Source organism: Orycteropus afer, unplaced genomic scaffold (genome assembly GCF_000298275.1).
Source record: "Orycteropus afer afer isolate SDZICR_OR568_19922 unplaced genomic scaffold, OryAfe1.0 scaffold00088, whole genome shotgun sequence".
Taxonomy (NCBI): domain Eukaryota; kingdom Metazoa; phylum Chordata; class Mammalia; order Tubulidentata; family Orycteropodidae; genus Orycteropus; species Orycteropus afer.
Window position 1 is genome coordinate 5,239,170 of NW_006921675.1, and position 27,056 is coordinate 5,266,225.

At 44.3% G+C, this 27,056-nt stretch overlaps 2 protein-coding genes across 2 annotated transcripts in view; one reads left to right on the forward strand and one right to left on the reverse strand.

Moving 5' to 3' along the window:
• PLEKHH1 (pleckstrin homology, MyTH4 and FERM domain containing H1) overlaps positions 1 to 20,880 on the forward strand; it is a 72,115-nt gene extending 51,235 nt beyond the window's left edge. Inside the window, exons 9-28 of the mRNA XM_007942353.2 lie at positions 1,554 to 1,704; positions 1,931 to 2,073; positions 3,015 to 3,125; positions 4,093 to 4,179; positions 4,490 to 4,651; positions 5,881 to 5,961; positions 6,341 to 6,523; positions 7,483 to 7,591; positions 8,657 to 8,769; positions 9,457 to 9,633; positions 10,007 to 10,104; positions 10,706 to 10,883; positions 11,558 to 11,713; positions 12,804 to 12,904; positions 13,492 to 13,633; positions 14,674 to 14,816; positions 14,922 to 15,051; positions 19,058 to 19,144; positions 19,442 to 19,588; positions 20,719 to 20,880. Coding sequence (XP_007940544.1) covers positions 1,554 to 1,704; positions 1,931 to 2,073; positions 3,015 to 3,125; positions 4,093 to 4,179; positions 4,490 to 4,651; positions 5,881 to 5,961; positions 6,341 to 6,523; positions 7,483 to 7,591; positions 8,657 to 8,769; positions 9,457 to 9,633; positions 10,007 to 10,104; positions 10,706 to 10,883; positions 11,558 to 11,713; positions 12,804 to 12,904; positions 13,492 to 13,633; positions 14,674 to 14,816; positions 14,922 to 15,051; positions 19,058 to 19,144; positions 19,442 to 19,588; positions 20,719 to 20,880 — 2,661 coding nt within the window. The remainder of the gene's footprint in view (positions 1 to 1,553; positions 1,705 to 1,930; positions 2,074 to 3,014; positions 3,126 to 4,092; positions 4,180 to 4,489; positions 4,652 to 5,880; positions 5,962 to 6,340; positions 6,524 to 7,482; positions 7,592 to 8,656; positions 8,770 to 9,456; positions 9,634 to 10,006; positions 10,105 to 10,705; positions 10,884 to 11,557; positions 11,714 to 12,803; positions 12,905 to 13,491; positions 13,634 to 14,673; positions 14,817 to 14,921; positions 15,052 to 19,057; positions 19,145 to 19,441; positions 19,589 to 20,718) is intronic.
• A 2,551-nt stretch (positions 20,881 to 23,431) lies between these two features.
• PIGH (phosphatidylinositol glycan anchor biosynthesis class H) overlaps positions 23,432 to 27,056 on the reverse strand; it is a 12,551-nt gene continuing 8,926 nt past the window's right edge. Inside the window, exons 3-4 of the mRNA XM_007942305.2 lie at positions 25,178 to 25,261; positions 23,432 to 23,524 (exon numbers count right to left, since the gene is read on the reverse strand). Coding sequence (XP_007940496.1) covers positions 23,432 to 23,524; positions 25,178 to 25,261 — 177 coding nt within the window. The remainder of the gene's footprint in view (positions 23,525 to 25,177; positions 25,262 to 27,056) is intronic.

Here is a 27,056-nt window from a genome sequence, read left to right on the forward strand (position 1 = left end):
ACATTTTTTCTCTTTTTGTTACTAGATTTTGAAATTATAACTGTAATCCTTGGGTAAAACTTTTCATAAAAGAATAAAAGAGCCAAAAGGGCAATTTCCTTTTGCTTTTCCCCAGTTCTTGTTTCCAGAGGTAACTATCATTAGTGGTTTGGTATTTATTCTGTAAACCTGATACATTTACAAATACAGATTGCTTCTCTTTCTCTCTCCCTCTCCCTGTCTCTCTCTGTCTCTCTGTTTCTCTCTTATGCGTGGACATACTACACAAAAGGGATCATATTATACATATACTTGTTCATTCATTCAACCATGTCAGGTTATCTTTCTGTACCTCTTCATGTTGCTGTCCACTGTGTCTTGGTACAGATGCACCATAATGGCCTCAGCCTATGCTCCACTGATTGACATTCAGCTCATGTCCCTGTTGTTCTCTAAAATAAATGTAATGAATATCATATGCAAATATATCTTTTTATTATATTGTGTGTTTATAATACTGATGTTAATATTAAACATAATACATAAACATACACAGGCATACTTCAGAGAGATTGCACATTCAGTTCTAGACCGCCACAATAAAGTATCACAATAAAGCGAGTCATACGAATTTTTTTGTTTCCCAGTGCATATAAGTTATGCTTACACTATACTGTAGTCTGTTAAGTGTACGATAACATTGTGAAAAAAATTTGAAAGACTGAGATTTACCAAAATGTAACAGACACGTGAAGTAAGCCCATGCTGTGGGAAAAATGGCTCCAACAGACTTCCTTGGTACAGGGCTGCTACCAAACTTTCATTTGTAGAAAACACAGTTATCTGTGAAGCACAATAAAATGAAGTGCAATAAAATGAGGTATGCCTGTACTTACATATACATATTTCTATAAGGGATAGTTATAAGTAGAATTTCTGGACAAATTATATGCATTTTTTAAATATTTAATTTGTTGTTGAGAATATACGCAGCAGAACACATACCATTTCAATATCTACAATTAAGTGAAACTGATTACCTTCTTCAACTTGTGTAACCATTTGCACTCTCCATTTTTAAAATTTTGGTAGGTACTGCCAAATTATCTTCTAAAAAGGTTTTATCACATTATGGAATACCTTTTCTTCATACTCAACAACATTGAGGATCCTCAGTCTCCTGATGAAAATGTTTTCTTTGTCTCAATGTCCACACACATTTTAAAGCTCCTGCCCCACAGTTGGCCTATGGTATGACACTCTTGCCCCCTAGCGGCAGGGGCCAAGAGCCACAACAGCCTGGATGGGTCAGCTCCTTTGGGAACTGCAGAAGATAGTGGGTGGGGCAGAAAGGCCCAAAATTGAAGCATGGAGATAAGGACACAGGAGTCAAGCAGATAGGGCTTCCAGAGCCCTTTGGAGCAGTTTCTGTGCCCATCTGGGTCAGGGCATCGATTTTGCCCCAGACAGCCTGGGATGGCCATACCCTAGGAACCTGAGCTGGAGCACAGCCACAGGTTGGGTGGGACTTGTTTTGCAGCTCAGCTGCAGTGGGGAAGGGGTCTGTTTTGCAGAGAGCCACGCAGATCAGCAACATGCCCTTTGTGGATGAGTCCTCTGGGTCCGATGATGACTGTAGCTCTCAGGCGAGTTTCCAAACTTCCGTCTCCTGCTCTGAGTCCAGGAAGACCAGTGGACTGGGCAGTCCCCGGGCCATCAAAAGAGGTACAAGAAGGGAGGGGTGAGAGGCAATGGGGCACCTCATCTCCTATATGGACAGTTGTACACTGGGGTCCCTGATTGCTCTGTGCCCACTGCCCCCCCCCAGGGCTCCATCCTCAGCCCTATACTCGGGAGTCCCAGGGTGGGTGAGGAAGGCTTTATAGCTCTTGGACTGTACCAGCTGGGGAGGTGTGGGACCCAGGGCCTTGACTCTTCCTCTCATGACCAGGCGTCTCTATGTCCTCACTGAGCTCTGAAGGCGACTATGCCATCCCCCCGGATGCCTGCTCGCTGGACAGTGACTACTCAGAGCCTGAGCACAAACTACAGCGCACCTCATCCTACTCCACCGATGGGCTGGGCCTAGGCGGGGTGAGCAAAGAGTGTGGGGGTTGGGAAGCAGATGGGGGCAGACCCAGGGCCATAGGGAGAGAGGACTTTCTATCTTCAGCACTAGCCACAGGCAGCTGCTGTGTGAGACCCACAGTCTTGGGGCCCTGAAGTCAGTGAAGGGGAGAGGAAGGGAGGGGACCACAGGGCTGCCACTAATGTGAGGCCATTAGGAATAGGCTGGGTTTGTACAGTTGTGGAGTCAGGCAAACACAGACCCTGGAAGGAAGGAAGGAGATGGAGCCTACTAGGACACATGAGGCATTTACATGCTCTTTATCCTCCCATCGACCTCAGTATGCTAATGAAAGTTCACATTTATTGAGGTCTTACAATGTGTCAGGCACTGTCTCATTTGTCCTCATCAATCTGCTAAGGAATACTACCGCATTTTACAGATGAAGGTGAGTCTTGGAGCCTCAGAGACAGGCTACTATATGCCAGATCGATCTAGTTCCCAAGCCCTTGCTCTACACCATTTGCCACCCTGTCTCCACCTCCCCAAGCCTGCCTTGCCCTCTTTCCCTTTGGTGCTGCCTGGATTGCCCTTCTCTACCTTTTGGCTTGTCTGAAACTGACCTTCCTTCAGAGGCTAGTTCAGGTCTGGCCCTTTCCTGAAGCCCTCCCTGGCCTTCCTCTCCCTCTTAAAGTCCCTAATTTGCCATCTTTTCATAGTGAGGCATTGTCTTCCTCAGTCAGCATGGGAGCCTTTCCATGGCAGGAGCACCCATGCTTTAGTTTTCTGAGCCCTCACCAGGGCATGGTGTCCTGAAAATACATATAGTAGGTGCTCAATACTTGTTTTAATTGATGATGAAACAGGGATTCAACTGGACCATTTTGGCCTGTGTAACATCCAGGAGTCCCAAGGAATTTCACCTTTCTATTCATCCTTCTCCCCTTCATCCATCCACCCCCTGCAGGAGTCACTAGAGAAGTCAGGCTACCTGCTAAAAATGGGGAGCCGGGTGAAGACGTGGAAGAGGCGCTGGTTTGTCCTGAGACAGGGGCAGATTATGTACTACAAGTCTCCGGTAAGACCTCCTCCCCTAAGACTGTACTTAAAAGAACTGCACCCCAAAACACTGCAAAAATAAATTTTTAAAAAAAAATAAATAAAATTTAAAAATAACTCCACCCTGGACCCACAACTGTGAGAGAGGGGCCAGAGGAGGGGCAGGTAGCCTAAGAACAGAAGGGCAAAGGTCTGGCAGGTGGGGAGAGGCAGCCTGGTTGTACACCTTGGAGGTTTCAAGCCATACATGGATCATCAGCCAGGGGTTGGTCACTGGTTTTCTCAATGAATAAGGCACTGGGGAAATTAACACAGCTCAGCCCAGACACAGCTTTGGTCAAAGACAGTTCCCAGGCCACTAGGCTTGGCGATTTCTTCCTTCAGAAGCTGGTTTCTTCTTATGTCTGGTCCTGTGAAGGAGCAGTTCCCAGGCTGCTCTCATGTCATCTTGATTGTTCTAACAGTCAAGCCCACTGCCTCCTCCACCTATTTCCTCCCAAAATGCAGTGGTTTGGAATTAGGGAGCCTTGAATATTGAGAATTAGTATGACTGGACTTCCCTGACAATCAATGTTTTAAAGAAGGCAAAAAGGCATCATCTGTTATGTGACTCCAGTTGATTGGTAATGGCTCCTGGAGAACCATGTTAAGGATTTTGGGGCTGTATTACTCAGTGTGAAAGCATGCTATATGTCTGCAGTAGACACTGGAAAGGGTAATGGTGACATATATGCCACTTATTTGCCATTCTTGGTATAAGGGATGCAGTTAAGGAACTTTACAGCTCAGTCATCAGTCCTCAATCTGTTCTTCTTGAAGCCTCGGTCAAAACGACCCAAAGCCCTAATCATTGCTCCATTTAGTTAGGAGCAGGATCTAGAACAAGTTACCCATCATACCTAACCCAGGAAACATATGAGGGTGAATGATGCCGCTCTGGGAAGTCTCCACACTGTAACCTCTCTCCTTCCCACTCCTTTCTTTAGAGTGATGTCATCCGGAAACCTCAAGGTCAAGTGGAACTGAACTCGCGTTGCCAAATTGTTCGAGGGGAGGGTGCACAGACATTCCAGGTGAACATGCTCCTACCAGTTTATATTTTAGACAATAGGGGTGCTGGTTCAGATATGGCTATGGTGGAGACAAAGCTGGGGCAACATAAGCATGGGTGAAAGACATTGTATCAACATTTGGCTGTGATCCTAATTTGTGGGTATTAGAAAGGAAGAAGAGGAGGTGGAATGTGAGACATGGAGTGAAGGGAGGAAAAGAAGGGAGGCAGTAACTGGGTAGGAAGGCCCAGTGGGTTCAGAGATATGAGCTGGGTCTCTGTTATTCCATTCTCCTCCTTGCCCCTGACCTGAATCCCTCACTCTGCCACAGCTCATTTCTGAGAAGAAAACCTACTACCTGACGGCTGATTCACCCAGCCTGCTGGAGGAGTGGATCCGAGTACTGCAGAGCCTGCTTAAAGTCCAGGCCATTGGGCCTCCAGCCCTACCTCAAGGTGGCACCAAGCCCACTGTGAAAGGTTGGCTGACCAAGGTAAAGGTATAGCTGATGGGGAGGAATGAGCCTCCTGAGGGTTATGGGAACCACGAGTGGGAGTGCCAAGGGGTGGTGGGTTCCCTACTCATATATAGGTCCTTTCTCCAGGAACTTCCTCATAGTGACTAGCAGTTGGTCCTCAAACACGGTCTGATGCTGAATGATTTCTTAGAAACAGGGATCAGGGCTATTAGAACAATAGCTGTGCTCAAGAAAGGGTTGGGAAAGGAATGTCTTGGTACCCATTTTGAGGTTATTAAGGGTTGTACCCACACCTGCCTTGTTCTCCCACCAAGCCTTATAATTAATACCAAAAAAAAAAAAAAACCCTTTGCTGCTGAGTCAGTTCCAACTCATAGTGACCCTATAGGACAGAGTAGAACTGCCCCATAGGGTTTCCAAGGTTGTGATCTCTACAGAAGCAAGAGTGACACATCTTTCTCCTGAGGAGCAACTGGTAGGTTAGAACCACCCACCTCTCATTTCACAGTCAAGCACTCAAGGGCTCTTTTCAGTATTAATAGTGGGAAGCAAAGACCTAGGCGGGGGTAGGTATGGCCATTTAAAGACTCACAGGATCTCATTATATATCCAGGGCAAAGAGGCCTGCTCTAAAGACATTTTAGTTAGGAGTCTTCTGGTTGCAAGAAGCAGCAAAGCACTTGTTACCCCAGAGAAGGGAAGTTAACAAGAATATTAAGTACACCCAAAAGCCATCAGGAACCAAAACAGCTTTAAAAGCAGGAGCAGTGCTCACAGGCTCTCTCTGGCTCTGCTCTTCCATTCAGTGTGTGTGTACATCATTCTTGTCTCTCCATGAGCAGTTTCTGTTCCCTCATAATTTGTTTGCCCAAGGGCTTCAAGCTTGTTATGGCCTCCTTACCTCCTTCATGGCTTCTTAACAACTCATATGATCTATGTTTTATAGATCATATTCCTGGGAGAGGAAATCTGATTGGCCTGATGGATCTTTTAATGGCAGATTATAGGTCACTGAGCAGCAGCAGCTTAAGGATGGGCGAGTGTCACATGGTGTGCACCACCGCACCCTGGCTGTGAAAGAGGTGGTTCCTATTAGTGGGGAGTCTGAGTGGTCTTTCCACTAAGGAACTGAGTTTGACTCTAAGTTTTGAAATCTGTCTCCCTGTGGCTTCCTTTTGCCAGCCCTGTATTTATTCCCAGAGTTAACCTAGTTTTAATAATGCTAGTTCATCTTGGTCATACAGGTAAAGCATGGCCACTCCAAGCTGGTCTGGTGTGCTCTCACTGGAAAAACCTTCTATTACTACCGGAGCCATGAGGACAAGGTACTTATTAGGGTTTGGGTGAGACCTTCCAACAGCACCTACTCTTCCACTTCCTCTAGACCACATTACTATGGTTCCATGTCCTGATGGCAGTCCTCAGCTTTATGTTGTCCTCCATCTAACAAGTACAGAAGCTAGCTGGCTGGATCCCACCTGAGTGCACAACCAGTGAATTCTGTTTGTACAGTCCATCTGTGCTGCCCAAACAACCTGATGCTGCTCCCAGCATGGCTGGGATGCCACAGTCTCCCTCTCCCTATCCTGTCATCCTGTCCACTTCCAGGATTCCCAGCCCTACAGAGCCTAAGGATTTATTTAGAGAGAGGAATTTCCTTCAGCTCCCACAACTCCCCCATTTATGAAAGACTCCTGTCCACAGCGACCCCTAGGCCATCTGCCCATGCGGGATGCGCGGATAGAGGAAGTAGATCGATCCTGTGACTCTGATGAGGACTATGAGGCCGGAGGGACTGGGCGGTTGCTTTCCTCCCATTGCACATTGGTGATCCACCCCCCAGAGCACAGCCCCACCTATCTCCTCATTGGCACCAAGCATGAAAAGGTAAGAGGGGCTGGGCCTCCACGGCAAAGCTTGGACCTTTGATATCAATTTCTCTTCTCTTTTATACCTGAGCTTCCTAAAATTCAGGTGTCTTTCCCTCTTGGATACTTTATCAACAAATATTCTCTGAAAGGGAATATTCCATTTTGGTTACTTCCAGTGCTGCTTTAACAGAAATACCACAAGTGGATCGCTTATACAAACAGGAGTTTTTCTCTTACAGTTTTGGAGGCTAGAAGTCCAAGTTCAAAGTGCCAGGCTCTAAGGGCTGGGAGAAAGCCCCTCAGTCTTGGGCTTCAGCTCTACCTCTTGCTCCCAACCCACTGAAGCTGCAGGCTTTTCTTAACTCAGGCAGCTGCTGGCTGCTGAGGCTGACAAACCCAAAGTTGACAAGTAAAACGGTACAGTCCTGGTATTACCAAACCACACGGCAGGCCACTGATTCAAGTGCATCAAGAGTCCCAAGATCAGGAGACAACATGGCAGGCTGCTGAACAACGACTCAGCTACATGCAGGGTTCAAGTATGCCAAAAGCTGGAGACTTTCCTCAAAGTTGCTTTTTATATACAGGGAGCAGACAACATCCCTCAAGCAGCTACTCAGCTGCCCCAGTAGAATCCATCATGGAGTTAATAATTACCAGGGGAATAACTACATCCAGCTGCCTGCCCAACCACTCAAAACCAGGCCTACCCAAGTTGACACACAACCTTAACTACCACATTGCTATATATTGAATTCACTCCCAATGATCAACATAGGACCACAAGGTTGGAAGTTTGGGTTCATGTTCACCTGATCCCAAGTCTTTCTTCTTAGAAACTAGTGGTCTTGACTTGTGCCACCTGAACCACTAAACCTCACCATGACCTTGGCACCTTCCAGGAACTGTTTTTGGAGTAATTGCTTGTACTCCTCCCATCCCTTCCCCATCAGATGGTTTTCCATCCCCTTCTAGGACACGTGGCTTTACCACCTCACAGTGGCTGCAGGTGGTAGCAGTGCCAAGGTGGGCACTGCCTATGAGCAGCTCATCGGAAAACTGATGGATGGTGAGGGAGATCCAGGTAAGGCAAAGACGGCCATCACTGCTTGGGTTGGAGGGTAGTGGCTGAGTGATTGTTGGTTAAGAATCCAAAGAAAGCACTACTGTACCCTGAAGCTGGTTTTGTTTGTTTCCATCCAATAGTATCAGTTCTTTAAACATGGGCTGAAAACAGGTTTTCAGTTAACACAGAAAGTTGTTGTTGTGTTCCGTCAAGTTGATTCCAGCTCATAGTGACCCCACAGGACAGAGTACAGCTGCCTCATAGAGTCTCCCAAGCCATAACCTTCATGGGAGCATTCTCCAGGTCTTTTCTGTTGCAGAGATTCACACTGCCAAACTTCTGGTTAGCAGCAGGGTGTTTAACCATTTTACCACCAGGGCTCTTTTGAAGCTGTTTTTAAAGTGTGGAAACTTCAGAGGGGAGTTCCCATCCCACCCTCCAGGGCCCTTATGTTTTTGGTCAAGATACTGAAGTGACCATTGTTTGTATATGGGGGCGGTTATTTGGGAAGCAGAATTTCCAGTGACTTGGGTAAATGTTTTACCCTGTTCAACCTACAGCTTTGTTGGCTGGGCAGAGGGTTAATCTATAGTTAGAGTTTGTTAATCAACAGATGAAGCCTAAACTGGGATCAGGTTCACCTAACCCTAGGGTGTTTTGGAGTCTTCATTTTGCTTTATTTTGCTACTGGCCTTAAGGAACTAACTAAAGGCAAAACATGCTCCTTTTTGACTGCTCTGAAGCTTATCTGAGGCTGATACCTATACTTCGCCAGCCAGATCTGATAACTGCAGGGATGAGGCCTGCCCTGCGCACACACTTTTGCACTCAGATGCCCACAGCCTTGCACACATACTCCTGTCGTAGCTCCATGAGTAAAGTGGTAGCCACCTTTCTGTGTAGTCATGCTTGTGTGTTAACTGTAGTCCACAACTGCATAGCACACATTAGGTATGATAAACCCCACACAATTGTCTGTTAAACCATTGCCTTCCCCACAGATTAAAGTGGGAATGGGGGTGGGAGGTGGGTTCTCTCATCAGCGGTAACTGCTGCAGCTCTCTGGTGCCCCGCTTTGGACAGATTCCCCCCTGTGGAGGCACCCCATGCTGTGCTACAGTAAGGATGGGCTGTATACCTCCCTCACCACCTTGCCCTCAGAGGCCCTGCAGACGGAGGCCCTCAAGCTCTTTAAGGTAATGTGGGAGCAGAGCCCTGGCCCGTTGGCTGGTTACGCCCATACCATGTGCCCAGGTGCTGCCTGATGCTGCTTGTGCTGCAGTGTTAATACTCAGTGAAAGAGATCCATGCAATTATAGGGTAGCCCACAGAGGGATCTGTGAGGAGGGGAAAGAAAGTCCCACAGGGTGTCCACTGCTTTCTTTGTGGCAGGAATGTAATCCTCACTCTAGGAAGAGAGCTACTGGTATGAAAGAAGCTCTGGGATATTATTCACTAGTCCTTGGAAAGCTGCAATGAAAACTCTCCCTGGAGGAGCTCCCCTCCTCCTGCAGTTAACAGCAGAAAAGGCCAGATTTACATAGTTTGTGGCTGTGAGAGCTTAGCAACCTATTTTAGAATATTCTTTGTGCCTGTTGGAATTTTCTTCTTTTTTAAATGAACATGTCTTATGTAATGTAAATATCTTACAGAAGTTTTTATCCCAAAGTAGCCCCTTTCAGCAAGCATAGCTTCTCACAAGTAGTGACAATGCTCCCTCTCTAAAAGGAGCTGTCAGGGAACTTGAGCCTCCTGGAATCCCTGGCAGAATGGCCCAGCCTGTTCACTTCTCCCCTTGGAGTCAGATACCATTCCACTGTCATAAAGAGGGCTGTGATCAAGGCGCCTTCCATCTTCCTGTGCCCACCATCCTTTCTTCTCAGTCCTGCCAGCTCTTCATCAACGTGCCTGTAGAAGCCGCCTCAGTGGACTACCATGTGTCCCTGGCCCAGACGGCACTGCAGGTGTGCCTGGTTCACCCCGAGCTGCAGAGTGAGATCTACTGTCAACTCATGAAGCAGACTAGCTGTCGCCCGCCTCAGAAGTACTCCCTCATGCAGGTAGTTATCTCCAGGGGTAGAGCAGCTGACAGCCATTAGCAAGGGCCACCTAGAAGGTAGAGTAGGTGGGAGGAGGTAACTGGGCATATATCCTTACAGCCTTGCCTGTTTCCCAGATTTTGAGCTAGTCAGTGGATGACTGATGCTCAGAGCTACCTCAGGACAAGTGCCCTCTCTGGATCTCTATGCACAATCAGGTTGTGTGGTTGCTATTCTGGACAAAGGCTGACCAAGTTAGCCATCCTTAGTACTCACAGATGGCTGGAAGCTCAGTTTGGGGAAAGAGGGCTGAAGGCTCTACAGCACAGGACAGTGAAGGCAGGGAATACTGTAGACCCAGCCTCCACCCCATGGTTCTTGCTTCCCTTGGCAGTGCTGGCAGCTCCTGGCTCTATGTGCCCCACTCTTCCTGCCTCAGCATCACTTCCTCTGGTATGTCAAACAGCAACTCCAACGCCATGCAGACCCCAGGTGAGTGAGTATCATTTCTTCCACCATTCTAACCCTACCAACTGTGGCATGATAAAGAAGTGTTGGGGAGACTAGAGGCCAAATGGAAAAAGCTTCATATCACCTCTTGCCTCTGAGATTTGCTGGATAGTACATGGAGATCTGGGCATGCATGAGCTTCTTGGCACATCAATCCATGTATCCATGAATGTTTTGTAGGTGCTCTCCCGTGAAGCCTTGTTGTTGTTGTTGCTAGTTGCCATTGAGTCACCTCTGATTCATGGTGACCTTATTTATAAGAGAATGAAACACTAACTGGTCCTGCACCATCTTAATGATCTTTGATATATTTGAGCCCATATAAAGTCATATTGCCTCCAAGTTTTTATTCTCTCTTGCCATGTTCTTCTGGCTTCTGGAAGAAGATGTTCACACCAGCATTCTGCAGCAAACAGGCCCCGAATGACATATTAACACCTGCAGAATCTGGGCTTTTTTCATAGCCTTCCCCAGCCTACAGATTAGACCCTAGCTAGGCCTGAATAGGGGACTGAAGGTGCCAAGGTGGCACGGATGAATGGAGTCCCTGATATTCCCTTCTTCCTTCTCCTGTATCTTTCAGGAATGAAACTGGCCAGTATGCCACCTATTGCCAGCGGGCAGTAGAGCGGACTCTGCAGACTGGGGAACGGGAGGCCAGGCCATCTCGCATGGAGGTGGTGTCCATCTTGCTGCGTAATCCCTTCCACCACTCCTTGCCCTTCAGCATCCCTGTGCACTTTGCCAATGGGACTTACCAGGTTAGGAGGCTGGGTGTGTCCCTGCCCTGAGTCTCCTCATCTTCCTGCTGCACAGAATACCTTTGGTCTAGGTGGATGTTAAGCCTTCTTAGGCTTGGTGGAGTCTTAAGTGGCAAGCCAGCAAAATGATGGGCCTTGGGTTTGAGGAATGGGGATTACTGTGGCATAGTGCCTAAGGCATTTGACTGCTAACCAGAAGGCTGGTGTTTCAAACCCACCAGCCATTCCTTGGAAGGAAGATTGAACAATCTACTTCTGTAGAGATATACCCTTGGAAACCCAAGGAGGGGTCGCTATGAGTCAAATCTACTCAACGGCAGTGAGTTTGGGTTTATTTTGGTTTGGTATAAGATGAAAGGTGCCCTGTAAGTAGATTTTTTGAACCCACACTGCATGAACAGAGGAGCTGAGACACTGACCAAGAAAGTGGCATGGCCATGGGCATTCAAAAGCTTGACAGTAACAGAGGAAGAGAGTTTATGCCCAATTCCAATTTACAAGGGGGCAGACACACAGTCTTTAAGTACTTTCCCTCTGTATGTGAATATGGAAACCAGCTTTCTTGTCTTCTTGCATTCCCCCTTGCTCCCACCTCACCCACCTCCTGTACACATAGCCCCGGTAAGCTCATCTCAGGAAGTTCACTCTGAGACAGGGTGCCTTTCTTTGTTCAGGTGGTGGGTTTTGATGGCTCCTCCACAGTTGATGAGTTCCTCCAGCGGCTGAACCAGGAGACAGGCATGAGAAAATCCTCCCACTCTGGCTTTTCCCTCTTCACGGACGATCCTTCTGGCAGGGACCTGGAACACTGTCTCCAAGGAAGTGAGAAGGTAATAGTCTCCCCACTAAGCTGACTGACACCTCCTGAGCCACCTCCTAGCTTAGGGGCCTTGGTGGTGGAGAGAAAGCATGTCTAGTGGGCGCCTGACTGTTCGGCAACCCGTTGGGTGCTGAGCCCAAGGTCATAAAGACACAGATTCTTGATTGGGAAGGGTCAGCATTTCTGTGCTATCCTAAAACATACCTGTGTGGGCAGAGAAAAGCTGTTGTATGCCCATGTCTCTGGAAACAAGATCTCCACACCCCTGTTTTCCTCAAGTGGCTGTACAGCATTCAGGAGAAAAGCTTCTTTTCAGCTTAGTGACAGGAAGGCACTTCTCAGCAGCAGCTCCAGTTGAGCCTGCATACACTCATAGATGGACATCTGTCTGCCTAGACCCACCAGAAGTCATGTTGTGTATCAGCACTGCCCTTATACCCTGTCTGCAAGACCAGTGCTATGCTTATAGGTACACTCAAAATTGAAGGGCACAGATCCTATGGTACCTCTGTAAACAAAGGCCCTTGAATGGAATTTAAGAAAGACATACCTTGTATTGTGGTCTGGGATTAGTGCCATGGAGGATGTTAAGTGTTTATGGGAATGTGCTGTAGCACTTAATGAATGTGAGTATTTCATCGTCAGTATCTGCTTTCTTTATAGTAATGGGACAGAGGCTTCTATAGTCTCTTACCACTGCTTGGCATAACTATGCCACATGTCTTCTTGGTAAAGCTCCCATCCTCTGTAAGGCTTTGTTACATAGTAGGCCTAGGTATATTTGTTGGAGAAGAGAATGGCAGTCAGTGGAATGGGCGTGGAGCCTCAAATATGAGGAGGCCATATTTTTTGACTGAGAGGGTCTATGCTCAGGCCAGTGAGGACAGTGTCCCTTCCTTTGTGACTCACATCATATACAGGGCTCTGTCTCTTCCTGAAGGTGTCACACACACCTCAGGTCCTGAGAATGGAAGGCCCCATAGGTCAGCTTCCTGACAGGAAGACAGTCACTCAAGCTTGCTCTTCTGCTCTGTCCAAGTTCAGGACCTGGCTTCCCCTCTTCACAGGCTTCTCTGACTTTCCTTTTTTGCCTCCTCAAGATCTGTGATGCCATCTCCAAGTGGGAACAAGCCCTGAAGGAGCTGCATCCTGGGAAGTCTGAGGGTGGCACACGCATCGTGAAGCTGATGTACAAGAACAGGTCCTGAGCACTGGCTGAGGGTGGGGCCAAATATGAGGGCTGCTGCTGGGTGCCAGCTCAGCCCCTCCCTAACTGTACAGTTGGTCCCAGACAGGTAGAGGGGCCTACAAACAGACAAAACATTGTTTGGTGGTCATCAATCAGGGCCCAGGTAGTTCTGCTCCTGATTCTCTGTGAGGCTCTGGGCAGTTCAGGCTCTCAGCCTACCTTTGTAATACTGCACACACCCACCAAGAAAACAGACTAAGCTTATGGGTTGCCCCAAGGGCAAAACGTATGGGTACCAAATATTTAAAGCTAAAGAATAAATAGCTCCTATTTATTCCAGGAAATACAGAAGTAGATATCCTGACTTTTTAATCAATTTTAAAAAATCCATCCCAGGTATGTCTCCAGGCAAATAATTTCCATTAGTGTATTTGAATTTTAACTCATCTAATTCCCTCGTAAGCTGTGATTCCACGCACCAAAAGATACAAAGTGTACTTTCCCTTTTTGGAAATGTAGATAAACAGATCCCAGGAAAGCCCTGTCCCTGTTTGGGAGCCCAGCTGAGTCCTGGCCTCTTCTTATTCTCTTCCCTACAGGCTGTACTTTCGGAGTCAAGTCAAAGGGGAGACTGAACGAGAGCGGCTGCTGCTTGCCTCCCAAACTAGTGGAGAGATAGTGGCAGGGAGATTTCCTGTCAATAAGGAACTGGCTCTTGAGATGGCTGCCCTGATGGCCCAGGTAAGCTTCTGTTCAGGAAGTGTCAGACTGCCATTTTGGACTCACGGGGGAATGTACTATGCAGTGTGAAACAGGTGAGTCTGCAGACCCCATGCTGCAAGGGCAGCTTTGCTGTCCCTGGCTATAGAGAGAGGCTGACTCGCTGCAGATACAGGCTACGTGTAGAACACTGGACTTGGACTCCAGAGACTTTCGTCTCAGTCCTAGCCATGTCTAGCTGTAAGAATTTGGGCAAGTCACTACTTTGTACTTTAGTTTCCTTCTTTGTATACTGAAAACAAAATTACCTCCCTGCCTGCCCCTGCAGGGTTGTTCTGAGTCTCAAATGAGATTATGTACGTGATAATATTTGTAAACTATCACATGCTGTAAGTAGAATAGGAACTCACAACCAGACTTTGACTTTTTTCCCTGTTATCTTTAGAAGCCTATCTTGCCAAAAATATCTGGGACACCTTCAGGTTCTCATAAGAAAGTCTGAACCGACACGCTAGGAAAGGAAGGCAAATAATAATTGTTGATTTTTATAATAATAAACATTTATTATACTCTATAGTGAGCCTTGTGCTAAGCGTTTTACATGTATTATCTCTGAGTGTTTAAGTATCCTGATCAGGGTCACAAAGGTAGTAAAAGACAGTGCTGGGATTTCAACCAGCTGTCCAACTCCAGAGGCCACACTTGGAATACTGCTCTACATTTTCAATCCTGTGTCCCATATTTATAAGCTTTTTGGATCAGAAGCCAGAATTTCCACATTCTTTTCCCTTATCTGCCACTAATTAACTGTGTTTTTGGATAATGGGCACTTAGCCTGAGCTACAAATGAGAATTGGTCTGGACAATCTCTAATATTTTAGGAGCTAAGGTTGTTTCTCCAGTGTCCATGAAACTTGAGATAAAGGTTCTGAACGTAAGTGTTGTTCCACATCCATCCATACTTCACCAATCAAGTAATGGGTTTATTTCACCTCTCTAGCAGACTCCCACCTCACCCAGCTCTAGATTCTTGACGGTCTCCCCATGTGTTTCTATCACAGGTAGAATATGGAGACTTAGAGAAGCCTATCTTACCAGGCCCTGGGGGCACACTGCCTGCCAAGACTCAGCATCTCCTCCAGCAGGTCCTAGACAGGTTCTACCCAAGGCGCTACAGACATGGGGCTCCCCCTGAACAGCTGAGGTAAGCTGCGAGGTCTTGGAGAATGTCGCTGTGGGGAGGCATGAGCTGCAGTGAAAACATGTTGGGAGTTCACTGGTACCATTTCTCTCCATTTGTCCAAACTAGGCACCTGGCAGATATGCTGACCACAAAGTGGGCAGCACTGCAAGGCTGCTCCCCTCCCGAGTGCATCCGCATCTACCTGACCGTGGCCCGGAAATGGCCCTTCTTTGGTGCTAAGCTCTTTACTGCTCGGGTAAGTACCAGCAGTTACAAGTAGTGCACACCCTCAGAATGTCCTAAGTTTCTCCTTGAACGTCTGTGTCCATCTGGCCATGTTTGAGCCAGTGCACTCTGCAGCCCCTGCCTTCACACTAACAACCACCAGGGGTCACTATCTCGCCACTCATTTCTGGCATACTCCAGAAAGAACTGAAAAAAAATTCAAGCCTCAAGCCGCAATATCGAAAGATTCTATGGGCAAAATATTGAATGATGCAGGAAACATCAAAAGAAGGTGGAAGGAATACACAGAGTCACTGTATCAGAAAGAACTGGTCAATATTCATCCACTTCAGGAGGTGGCATATGATCAAGAACCAATGGTAATAAAGGAAGAAGTCAAAGCTGCACTGAAGGAATTGGTGAAGAACAAGGCTCCAGGAATTGATGAAATACCCACTGAGATGTTTCAACAAACAGATGCCATGCTGAAGGGACTCACTTGTCTATGCCAAGAAATTTGGAAGACAGCTCCCTGGCCAACTGACTGGAAAAGAGCCATATTTGTAACCATTCCAAAGAGAGGTGATCCCACAGAACGTAGAAATTATAGAACAATATCATTAATATCTCATACAAGTAAAATCTTGCTGAAGATAATTCAAAAATGGTTGTAGAGGTATACTGACAGAGAACTTCCAGAAATGCAAGCTGGATTCAGAAGAGGATGTAGAACAAGGGATATCATTGCTGATGTCAGATGGATCTTGGCTGAAAGCAAACAATACCAGAAAGATGTTTATTTTGTGTTTTATTGACTGTGCAAAAGCATCCAATTGTGTGGATCATAATAAATTATGGAAAACATTGACAAGAACGGGAATTCCAGAACACTTAATTGTGCTCATGAGGAACATGTACATAGAACAGGAGGCTGTTGTTCTAACAGAACAAGGGTTATTGCATGGCTTAAAATCAGGAAGAGAGTGTGCCAAGGTTGTATCCTTTCACCAAACTTATTCAATCTGTATGCTAAACAAATAATATGAGAAGCTGTACTATATAAAGACGACCGTGGCATCAGGATTAGAGAAAGACTCATTAACTACCTACAATATGTAGACAACACAACTTTCCTTGCTGAAAGTGAAGATGACATGAAACCCTTACTGATGAAGAAGATTAAAGACTACAGTCTGCAGTATGGATGACATCTCAACATAAAGAAAACTAAAGTCCTCACAACTGGGCCAATAAGCAGCATCACAATAAATGATGAAAAGATTGAAGTTGTCAAAGATTTCTTATTACTTGGTTCCACAATCAACACCAATGGAAGCAGCAGTCAAGACATCATATGATGTATTGTACTGGGCAAATCTGCTGCAAAAGACCTCTTTAAAGTGCTAAAGAGCAAAGATACCTCTTTGAAGACTAAGGTGCACCTAACCCGAGCTATGGTATTTTCAGTCACCTCATATCATGTGAAAGCTGGATAATGAATAAGGAAGACCGAAGAAGAGTTGATGCTTTTGAGTTGTGATGTTGGGAAAGAATACTGAAAGTACCATGGACTGCCAGAAGAACTAACAAATCTGTCCTGGAAGAAGTGCAGCCAGAAAGCTTCTTGGAAGAGAGAATGGCCAGACTTTGTCTTACCTACTTTGGTCATGTTGTTAGAAGGGACCATTCCCTGGAAAAGAATATCATGGTTGGTAAAGTGGAAGGTCAATGAAATAGGGGAAGGCCCTCAGCAAGATGGATTGGCACAGTGGCTGCAATGATAGGCTCAGGTGTAGCAAGAATTGTGAGGCTGGCACAGGACCAGACAGTGTTTTTTTCTGTTGTACATAAGGGTGCTGTGAGTTGGAGCCAACTCGACGGCACCTAATCACCACCACCGCCACCCAGATTTCCAAAGTCCAGAGCAAGAGTTGAGAATCATTGCTTCTGGGCCAGATTTAGTTCTGCGTGAGCCTCATCTTTCCTATGTGGACTTCTTTGTCAATATTACCCATGAAAGAAAAGATAGGATCAACTAATTCACACATGAGAGTTCAGACTTAATATGTCATTTCATTCCTTTCATTTTTTAAAAAAAGTTTGAATGATAGACCAATGCTAAACCTAAACAAATAAATCTCTAATAGCTTCACATGGCACATAAGGGAATCCAGCTACTTAGGCAACAGTTCATTGAACTTGCATAAAAGCCAGGTGATCAATAGTAGTATCAGTTGGAACTTTTCTCAATGGGTGTCTAATGTGCATGAACTTAATACATAATCAGATTATCCTGCCTGCAAAGCTACTGATCCTCTTAAAGCTACCTATTAGACATTAGACATTCATATACTCAGTAGATCATTTACCAAATAGTTCTTGTCTTTCTACTATGTCTCAGGCGTAGTGTTAGTTGTTAGAGGTTACAAGGGGAGCAAATGAGACACAGTTCTTGCCTTCATGGAGCTTCCTATCTAATGGGGAAGAGAATCAAATCATTCTCTCTATATATATATATACACACACACATATATATGTATGTATGTATGTAAAAGAGCTCTGGTGGCATAGTTAAAGCATTCAGGTGCTAACCAAAAGGTCAGCGGTTTGAACCCACCAGCCACTCTGTGAAGAAAAGGTGAAGCAGTCTGCTTCCATGAAGATTTACAACCTTAGAAACCCTATGGTGCAGTTCTACCTTGTCCTGTAGGGTCGCTGCCACAATACATTCAATGGCAATGGGTTTGAGTATGTAAGTATCTTTTAAATTTTTTTGTTATAAACTGTTTCAAGTGCTATGAAGGAAAAGTATACAGGTGTTATTAAAAAATGGGGGGGGGGGGTTGAGCATTTAGTCTGGGAGATTGGGAAGCTTCCAATAAAGGTGACATGTCCATCCCTCTTCCTAGACTTTTAGGAAGGAAAGACAGGAAATCTGGATTACTCTACCACAGCCCTGGCAGTGAAAATTAGTTCTTCCAGGAAAAAAGCCCACTAGTCATTTTTCTCACTGGTAGGGCCTAAAAGCCTATAAAATTGCATTCTTGCTTTCATATTTCTTTTATAGTCCCCTAGGAAATTGTTGAAACTAGATGCACTTCAGCTGGGAGAGACTCTAGGTGAATCAGTCTTAACTAGGAGGAAACACCCTATTTCCTGTGCCCTTAAGGCAGCAAGGCTGGCCTCTATCTGCAGCACAGAGCATCCTGACCACTGTTCTATGGCATGATGAGTTATAGGTATGCCAAGAGTTCAGTCCCCTCCACCACTGGATGGTTAGGTAAGTGGTCAGAGCCCAAAGGCCATATGGGGCTGTCATAAGCAGTCTTGTTTGTTTATTCCAGTAAATGTTATTGGTAGGTGCTGTCAAGCCAGCTCTGACTCATAGCGATCCTGTGTATGAGAGAACAAAACACTGCCTGATCCTGCACCATCCTCACGGTCCTTGCTATGCTTGAGCCCATGGTTGTAGCCACTGTGTCAGTCCATCTCATTGAGGGTCTTCCCCTTTTTCACTGACCCTCTACCAAGCATGATGTCCTTCTCCAGGGAATGGCCCTTTCTGACAACATGACCAAAGTACGTGAGATGAAGTCTGGCCATTCTCACTTCTAAGGAGCATTCCTGCTGTACTTCTTCCAGGACAGATCTGTTAGTTCTTCTGGAAGTCCATGGTATGTTCCATATTCTTCAGCAACACCACAATTCAAATGCATCGTTTCTTCTTCAGTCTTCCTTATTCATTGTCCAGCTTTCACAGGCTTATGAGGCTACTGAAAATGCCATGGTTTGGGTCAGGTATACTTTAGTCTTCCAAGTGACATTTTTGCTCTTAAAACCTTTAAAGAAGTCTTTTGCAGCAGATTTGCCCAGTATTTACTCCAGTAAATAAACACCATTTTATAGTTCTCCAAGATGAGAAAAAGAATGGAAATGACTGCTTAGCAGATTCCTGCAGATGCCTTCTTCCTCAGAAAGCTCAAAGTTCAGAATCCATATGCTTTGGATATATCTGATGGGATTTTTCTGTTTGCCAGCCTGTCCAGCTGTCTTCTAAAGAGAACACTCTGGTGTGGATTGCTGTGAATGAAGATGGTGTCAGCATCCTGGATCACAACACTATGGTATGGAGGGATGAGGGTTAGCTCCCTGACCCCACCTCTCCTGAGCACTATCTTTTCTTCTCTTTCAATTGAGCTAAGTGACCATGGCTTCCCCACACCCTGCCTAAGCATAGCTGTCCTATAAAATCTACACACAGCTTCTAGATATTCAAGATGTAGATCTCCAAACTGTGCCCATTTCAGAGTTCTTCCTTCCTGGGGAAGGCTACCTGTGCCTAGAAGAGATGAGAGATGATGGTTCCTAGGTCAGGAGCCAGGTGGGAAATTCCCCTAGAACTAACTTGCTCCTTTTTACAGCAAGTGCACATCACTTACCCCTACTCTTCAGTGACTACCTTTGGTGGCTGCCGGGATGACTTCATGCTTGTGATTAGATCCATTCCAGACCAGAGCTCTGGAAAAGGCCATATTGAGAAGTTGCTCTTCCACATGTCTACTCCTAAGGTGTGTCTGACAGTTTGCTTAAAACATTTTACTCTTTTGTTATGATGTGGGGGGCTTATAGCTTAGAGGAAACTGGGGTCATCATAGTATTCTAGAAATGCCTTTCCCCCTTACAAAATATTTGGCCTTGTCTATAATCAATACTCCAAAGGGTTCAGGTGGAGTTACATCTTAGTAGTCACTATTGAGTTAGTAGGACCTATGGTAGCATAGTGCCTAAGGCCTTTGAATGCTAATCAGAAGGCTAGAGGTTCGAACCCACCAGCCACTCCTCAGAAGAAAGGGTGGGCAATCTACTTCCGTAGTGATACTGCCTTGGAAACCCAAGGAGGGGTCACTATGAGTCGGGTTCGACTCGATAGGACATAACAACATTGAGTTAATAGGTGGAAAGGACTAATAGGAGAGGAAGTAACTCTGGTCCAACTACTACTGTGCTTTTCACTTTACCATTTTCAGTTCGTTCAAGCCCCAGCACTATGCAGACCCATTTTCTCTTTCCTTCCTTTCACCAGGTCGGAGACCCAGACCAGTTTCTCTTTTAGGGGTATTCTCACTTGCGTTGAGTTCTCCTGTCCCCAACACTAGCCACAACGTGGGACAGCCTCCATTGTGCTCCCACTTCCTTATGGTTTGGTACAGGAATGCTAACTAGCAAAAATAACAATTACAGAGGCTCAAAAACCTAAAAAGTTGTGGTTTGTAGTTCTTGACTCTCTTTTCAGAGTAATTGGAAACCTTTTGCCTCTACTTTTAATCCTAAGGTAGGAGTTTGCCGAACCTTCTCCTCCTTTTAATATCACTCCTGCCAAACAAGAGGATATAAACACTTTCTTCCAAGAAGGCTCCCCTCCCCAGCTTTGTAGGCAGTCTAAGCAGAATGGCTCCATCTTCCTTTTCTTGGGAGTACTATGCATCTTGGGGCACTTCTAGACCACAAGATGCCCATTTCACTGGGCCTCTAGAGGAAGCTAACAGTAATGATCCCCTTTAGACATTTTCTCCCAATTGGGTATTTAACAGATAATGAAGCCCAGAAAGTTAGGCACCTAACGTAATCACTAGTAAGTGAGAAAGCCAGTTTTTAAGCCAGAGCTAGTTTAATTCCTTTCTGTCTCTCTGCTCCTTAGATTGCAGAGGCTACCCTCATCATGGCCAGCTACATGAACCATTGCTCAGCAACTGTGAAACCACCGACCAACTCACCTGCTTCCCGCCAACTTTGGGAACTGGATGGACGACAGTTCTTTGCTTCTCTTCCACGTGCTACCAGGGGGCCAACATTACTGTGAAATTTCTCCTACCCCCACCCCCCACCTGGTCCCTATAGGAATAGCTGTATATCCTGGGGCATCTGATACTACTGTGAAGGGTCTAACTGTCCCCCACCCTTCCTTGCTTTATTCTGTGAAATGTTTAAGTATTTCATTGTCTGCAAGGCCTTTATTCTCCAGGTGCCTTATGTTTCAGGGCCCAACTTTTAAGAATCCAGACCCAGTGATGAACACCACTCACTTTTTTCCACAAGAATACTGAACTCTGGCTGCTACCTTATTGTAGATATAGACACAGAATGGTCCCCTGTACCTGAGGGCATCAGTGCTGTATGCCAAGGTACTCTCAGGGAAACTAATACTTTTTACAATGTATATTTATGGTCCTTACTTGGAGTTTTATACTTGAAATTTTCCCAACATCCTTGAACAGGATAGGATAACTGAACCTCTAACAGAACTTATTAAAACTGGACTTCCTTCCTTAGTGAGAAAGGTGCTGGCTTAAGGTATTGGCAGGGATGAATAAAAAGGAATAGACTCACCCTCCCCCTTCCCTGGCAAGCAGATGCTTGCAGTACCCCTTCTGGAGCAGAGGCTCCTGTCTTTGCAGAACATGCTATCCCTGCTAAGACTAAAACTGTTACCTTACACACTGGAATATAAGCAAGGCTCAGTACTACACGCTGTCCAAGCAAGGGCAGGGGGTGGTCCAATCTGACTTCTCCCTTCTCTGTCCACTCATTTTAGTGACTGGACCGAGCTCAGTGAAGGCTGTGCTCACTACTGTAGAGGAGGTGGTAATCATTTGTTTCCCCACTCTTTGAAAGTCCAAGCAAATGTACGCTGCTTTTTGCTGTGCTGAGAGGCTACAAAGATGAGTGAGGAGCAGAGAGAGAACCCCTCCAGGCTCATGGCCCTGAGTGTTCCTCAAGACTTCTGACAAATTTCTGCTGAGATTAGCTTGAGGACAGGGGGCACAAATGTAGTATCTGTTCTATACTAATACCATTAGGTGAAAGAAGTTGCAATTTTCTTTCACCTTTTGTTGTCATGATGGGATTGTCTCTACCTTCCCATAACAAACAAAAAAACAAAACGAAAGAGTTACACTCTGATTTTCTAACACCTGAGAAAATGAATTTTATTTCATAGCTCTCAAGTGGTCTTGATATCTGTCAGTAAAGTGCTGAAAAAGGGGATGGGTTTAGCAATAGCATCCAAGAACCAAGCCTTTAACCCTGACAATGTGTGCTTGTTGCACCCTGCATGACTGGAACTAGTTTATCTAAACACCTCAGCTGCTGTAAGCTTCCCCTTCCTTCACTCTTTAAACTGACAAGCATGATGAAGAAACACATCAGTCTGCCTCTTATAAATTAATTTGACTTTGGAAGGCCATCTCCTACTTCTGTTCTCACCTTTTCCACCCATATTTGGGGATCTAGCTGAGATGGTTCTACCTCGAACAAGTCACATCTTACCTATACCACAATTCCTGGATAACCCTCCTGGGCTGGTGTAAAAGAGATTACAACTCTGATTTTAAAATATCTTGAATGTTTCTAGGACCAAAGAGGATATTATGTCCCAGAGAGGGAAGTTTAAAAAAAAATTAGGATTCCAAAGAAAGAGTAAACAAGAGTAGAGTTGTGTTCTGAACTTGAGGCCACATTATTCTCCCTACCCTCTCTCCTTCCCAACCCTTCAGGAATCCTCTTAGTTTACTAACATTATACAGAAGGTGGCTTCTTGTCAACAAAGGCTTCTGTAGTCCTCATTTATCCTTTTTTGACACAGAAGTCCCATGTCCAGAAACCACTGTCAAATCTGTGCCTGAACTTTTGTCTGTTTCATCCCACTTGGCAAACCAAGCTTTTGAAACTATAGATAATGCTGAATAACAGAAAAGTATTCATGTGCTTGACACCCATGACTGAAATGCCATGATCGTGTTTGTCAATAAAAAGCAGCTGTCTGAGCCAGGCAATTTTTGTGTATGTTTTGGAAGGAGATGTGTTTATTAAAAGAGTTATAAATTAACCCTGTACAGAACACAGGAGCTAGGTGGACAGAGAATGGTCTTTTGTAGGGATTTCTTCCTGCTAGCCCTCCAGGCATGGTTTTTTTTTTTTCATTATTAACTTTTATACAGGGGTGGTATGCACATGGAAATGATGCCTTTCCTCTCAAGAGATGTGATAGCAGTTTCCCACTGTCCTGTCCACAAGTTTCAACAAAAAGTAAACTGAATGTGCTTAGGAATCTTACAAAAGTGCTCTTTGCTGATATTATTTGCAATATATCGTTTCTTAAAGTCTCCCCTCAGTTGATAAAGTAGACAAAACCTTACAAGGGGAACACTAAAATACACAGAAACTCGTTGCTCAACATCACACAATGAGTTAGGTTTCCAGTCATCTGCTCTATGGCTCTGAAATCCACAGTGTCCACACTGGTTCCTAGGACTGTGTCCACATGCTGGTTTAGAATACAGAAAATGAACCAGCTACTATGGCTTAAGAGTCATCTCCATGGAAGACAATGCTGGCCTTTTGAATGCTGGGACTCATGGGCTTGCTGATGTGGCTTTCTGGTGTGCCAGGATCTCCTGGCAGCTCTTGTACACTTCAATCAAGCAGTCCAGCCGGGGCTTGGCACTCTGAATTCCAAAGGGGAGAAATGCAGAGTCAAGATGAACATAAGAGAGTGTTCAGTGGTGCTACATCCATGTGAAAACGCAATGTCTCATCCACATCAAGGGACGTAAATGGCAGAGAGATGAGCACAGAGAGCGCGAAGTTCAGGCCTCACACCACCTTTCTGGGAGGAATCCAAAACTATGCCTACCACCTAGTCCGTAAATTCTGTGAAGCAGGAGCTCAAAAGAGAGTTTTTTAATCTGTCTAAATTTCATGACCTATATCTAAGAGTAAGCAAGAATAATAAGCACAGACCCTCTCAGGGAGCATCACAAGCAGAGATGGAGTCCACAAAACCAGAAGGGTAGTTTCACATGTAAATATTGAAAAACATTTTGTAAAATGAAATTTAATGCAACTAAAACTAAAACAGTCACAGAATGGGAAAAACATAAATGGAAAGACTTTTTAACAGAAGATTGCTACACAAAATATATTAAAAAATTGTTCCAATCCAATCTCACTACCATAGAGTCAATTCCAACTCACAGTGACCTGTTAGGACAGAGTAGAACTGCTCCATAGGGTTTCTTAAACTCTAAATCTTTCTGGAAGCAGATTGCCTCATCTTTCTCCCCTGGAGCAGCTGGTGCTCCTCCAGGAATTGTTATATAGTATCTAGATTCTAGTTCTAATTGTAGATTAATTAATAGAGAAGATAGCTAGTTTAAAACAAAATATTGATAGGAAATACCTAAAAGGAAACATGAAGAGTCTATCTTTTAAAGAGATACAAACTTCTTAATTTTACCTATATATTCAACTGAAAAATAGCTGAGTTCACTGTTAGCCAAGATTGTAGAAAAGTAGGTACAAATTCCCAATAGCATGGAAAAGCAGTCCAATCTCTGGAGCCCAATCACAAACAGTTAAAAAAAAAAATCTATAAAATTATTCATGAACTTTAATAAAGTAGTTATAATTTGAAATTATAATGTAGTTGTTTTTTTTTTTAAGCTTAGCTGCTTTAAATCATCTGTGAAAAAGGAAGAGCAGTGAGGCAGGCTTAAATGCATACATAAACATATACCTATAATGTAATTATTATAATCATGTTTGCACAAGTAGTTTTTTAATAAAAGAAGCACAAAAAATAATGACAATTAAAAAAGCTAGCAACAGAGTGGCTAAAGTAAACTATTAAATTTCAACATGGAGGAATGCTATATAATTATTTTAAATAAGTACAATGGACTTTGTAGATACATGATAATGTACATATTAAATAATGATTTAAAAAGCAGAACATAAAACAGTATATATTAGTATGTATAGATGAATGACATCAAGGGAAAACTATAATCACAGACTGACACAAAAAGTAGATGAATGGTGATTTATAGGCAGAAGCTACATATTTATTGTTTTCTCTAAAATTTGCATGAATGTGTATTATTTTCTAAAACCAATATTTGCCTCAGAGAGGAACTTTGAAATTACTAAAATCCTAATTCTCATTGAAAATAGCTGTGCAATAGCTTTAGAAACTTTGACAACAAAAGTTTATATTTCCACAGAACATAAATAGCAGTGCATATGCAGGGGGCAGGTAGGAAAGGAAGTAGAAGATTTCTCTGGAGAAAGCAATTTTAAGAAAAGTGTTCTGTGCTCACCTGGAAGACAGGTACTACTTGAGATATCCTATGTGGTTCCACTGGATCCTTCAATAATATGCAGAGGTAGTAAATCACCTTCTGCTGTAAGAAAATAAACCAAATAGCAAAAGTCTAAGTGAAGTTCACTTTGTTTTCGCTTTCTTCAGGGTGAAGCTCAAGACTTTTTCATAAATGGTTAAGAACCCGCCACTCATCTGTCAGTTTGTCACACTGTGGTAACTTGCATGTTGCTGTGAGATTGCAGGCTATGCCACCAGTATTTCAAATACCTGCAGGGTCACCCATGGTGGACAGGTTTCAGCAGAGCTTCCAGACTAAGACAGACTCAGAAGAAGGAAGAGGCCATCCATTTCTCAAAGAACTGGCCAGTGGAAACCCTATGAATAGCAGTGAAACACTGTCAAATATATTACTAGAAAACTTTATGGATAGCCCTGAAACACTATGATATAGTGCCAGAAGATGAGCCCTTCAGGTTGGAAGGCACTCAAAATACAATGGGAGAAGAGCTGCCTCCTCAAAGTAGACTCAACCTTAACGACATGGATGGGATAAAGCTTTGAGGACCTCTATTAGCTGATGTGGCATGACTCAAATTGGGGGAAAAAATAGCTGCAAACATCCATTAATAGTCAGAACATGGAATGTAGGAAGTATGAATCTAGGAAAATTTGAAGTTGTCAAAAATGAAATGGACTGAATAAAGATCGATATCCTATGTATCGGTGAGCTGAAAATGGACTGCTTTTGGCCATTCTGAATCAGACAATGATAAACCATATGATCTACTATGCCAGGAATGACAAATTGAAGAGGAATAGCACGGTATTCATCATCACAGAAAATGTTTCAAGATCTATCCTGAAGTACAATGCTGTCAGTGATAGAATAATATTCATACGCCTACAAGGAAGACCAATTAACACTACTATGGTGGTTCAAACCCACCAGCCACTCCTCGGAAGGAAGGTTGGGCAATCCTACTTCTGTAGTGATACTGCCTCGGAAACCCAAGGAGGGGTCACTATGAGTCGGGGCTGACTCGACGGCAAATAACAACAACAACAACATTATTCAAATTTACGCACCAACCACTAAAGCCAAAAATAAGGAAATTAGAGATTTTTACCAACTTCTGCAGTCTAAAATTAATAAAACATGAAATCAAGCTGTACTGATTATTACTAGCAATTGGAATGAGAAATCTGGGAATGAAGAATCACTCATAAATGGAAAACATGGCCTTGGTGACAGAAATGACACCAAAGATCACATGATAGAATTTTGCAAGGCCAATGACTTGCTCATTGCAAATACCTTTTTCAACAACATAAATGGCGGCGATACATGTGGACCTCGCCAAATACAATACACAGGAATCAGGTCGACTACATCTGTGAAAAGAGGTAATAGAAAACCTCAATTTCTTCAGCCAAAACAAGGCTAGGAGCTGACTGTAGAACAGATCCCCAGTTGTTCATATGCAACTTCAAGCTGAAGCTGAAGACAATTAAAACAAGTCCACGAGAGCCAAAATATAACCTTGATTATATCCCTCCTGAATTTAGAGACCATCTAAGAAATAGATTTGATGCATTAAACACCAATAACCAAAAACCAGATCAACTGTGGGATGACATCAAGAACATCATCCATGAAGAAAGCAAAAGGTCATTAAAAAGACAGGAAAGGAACAAAAGACAAAAATGGACATAAGAAGAGACTCTGAAACTTGTTCTTGAATGGAGAGTATCTAAAGCAAATGGAAGAAATGACAAGATAAAAGCTGAACAGACGATTTCAAGGAGCAGCTCGAGAAGACAAAGTCAATTACTTTAATGAAATGTGCAAAGACCTGGAGTTAGAAAACCAAAAG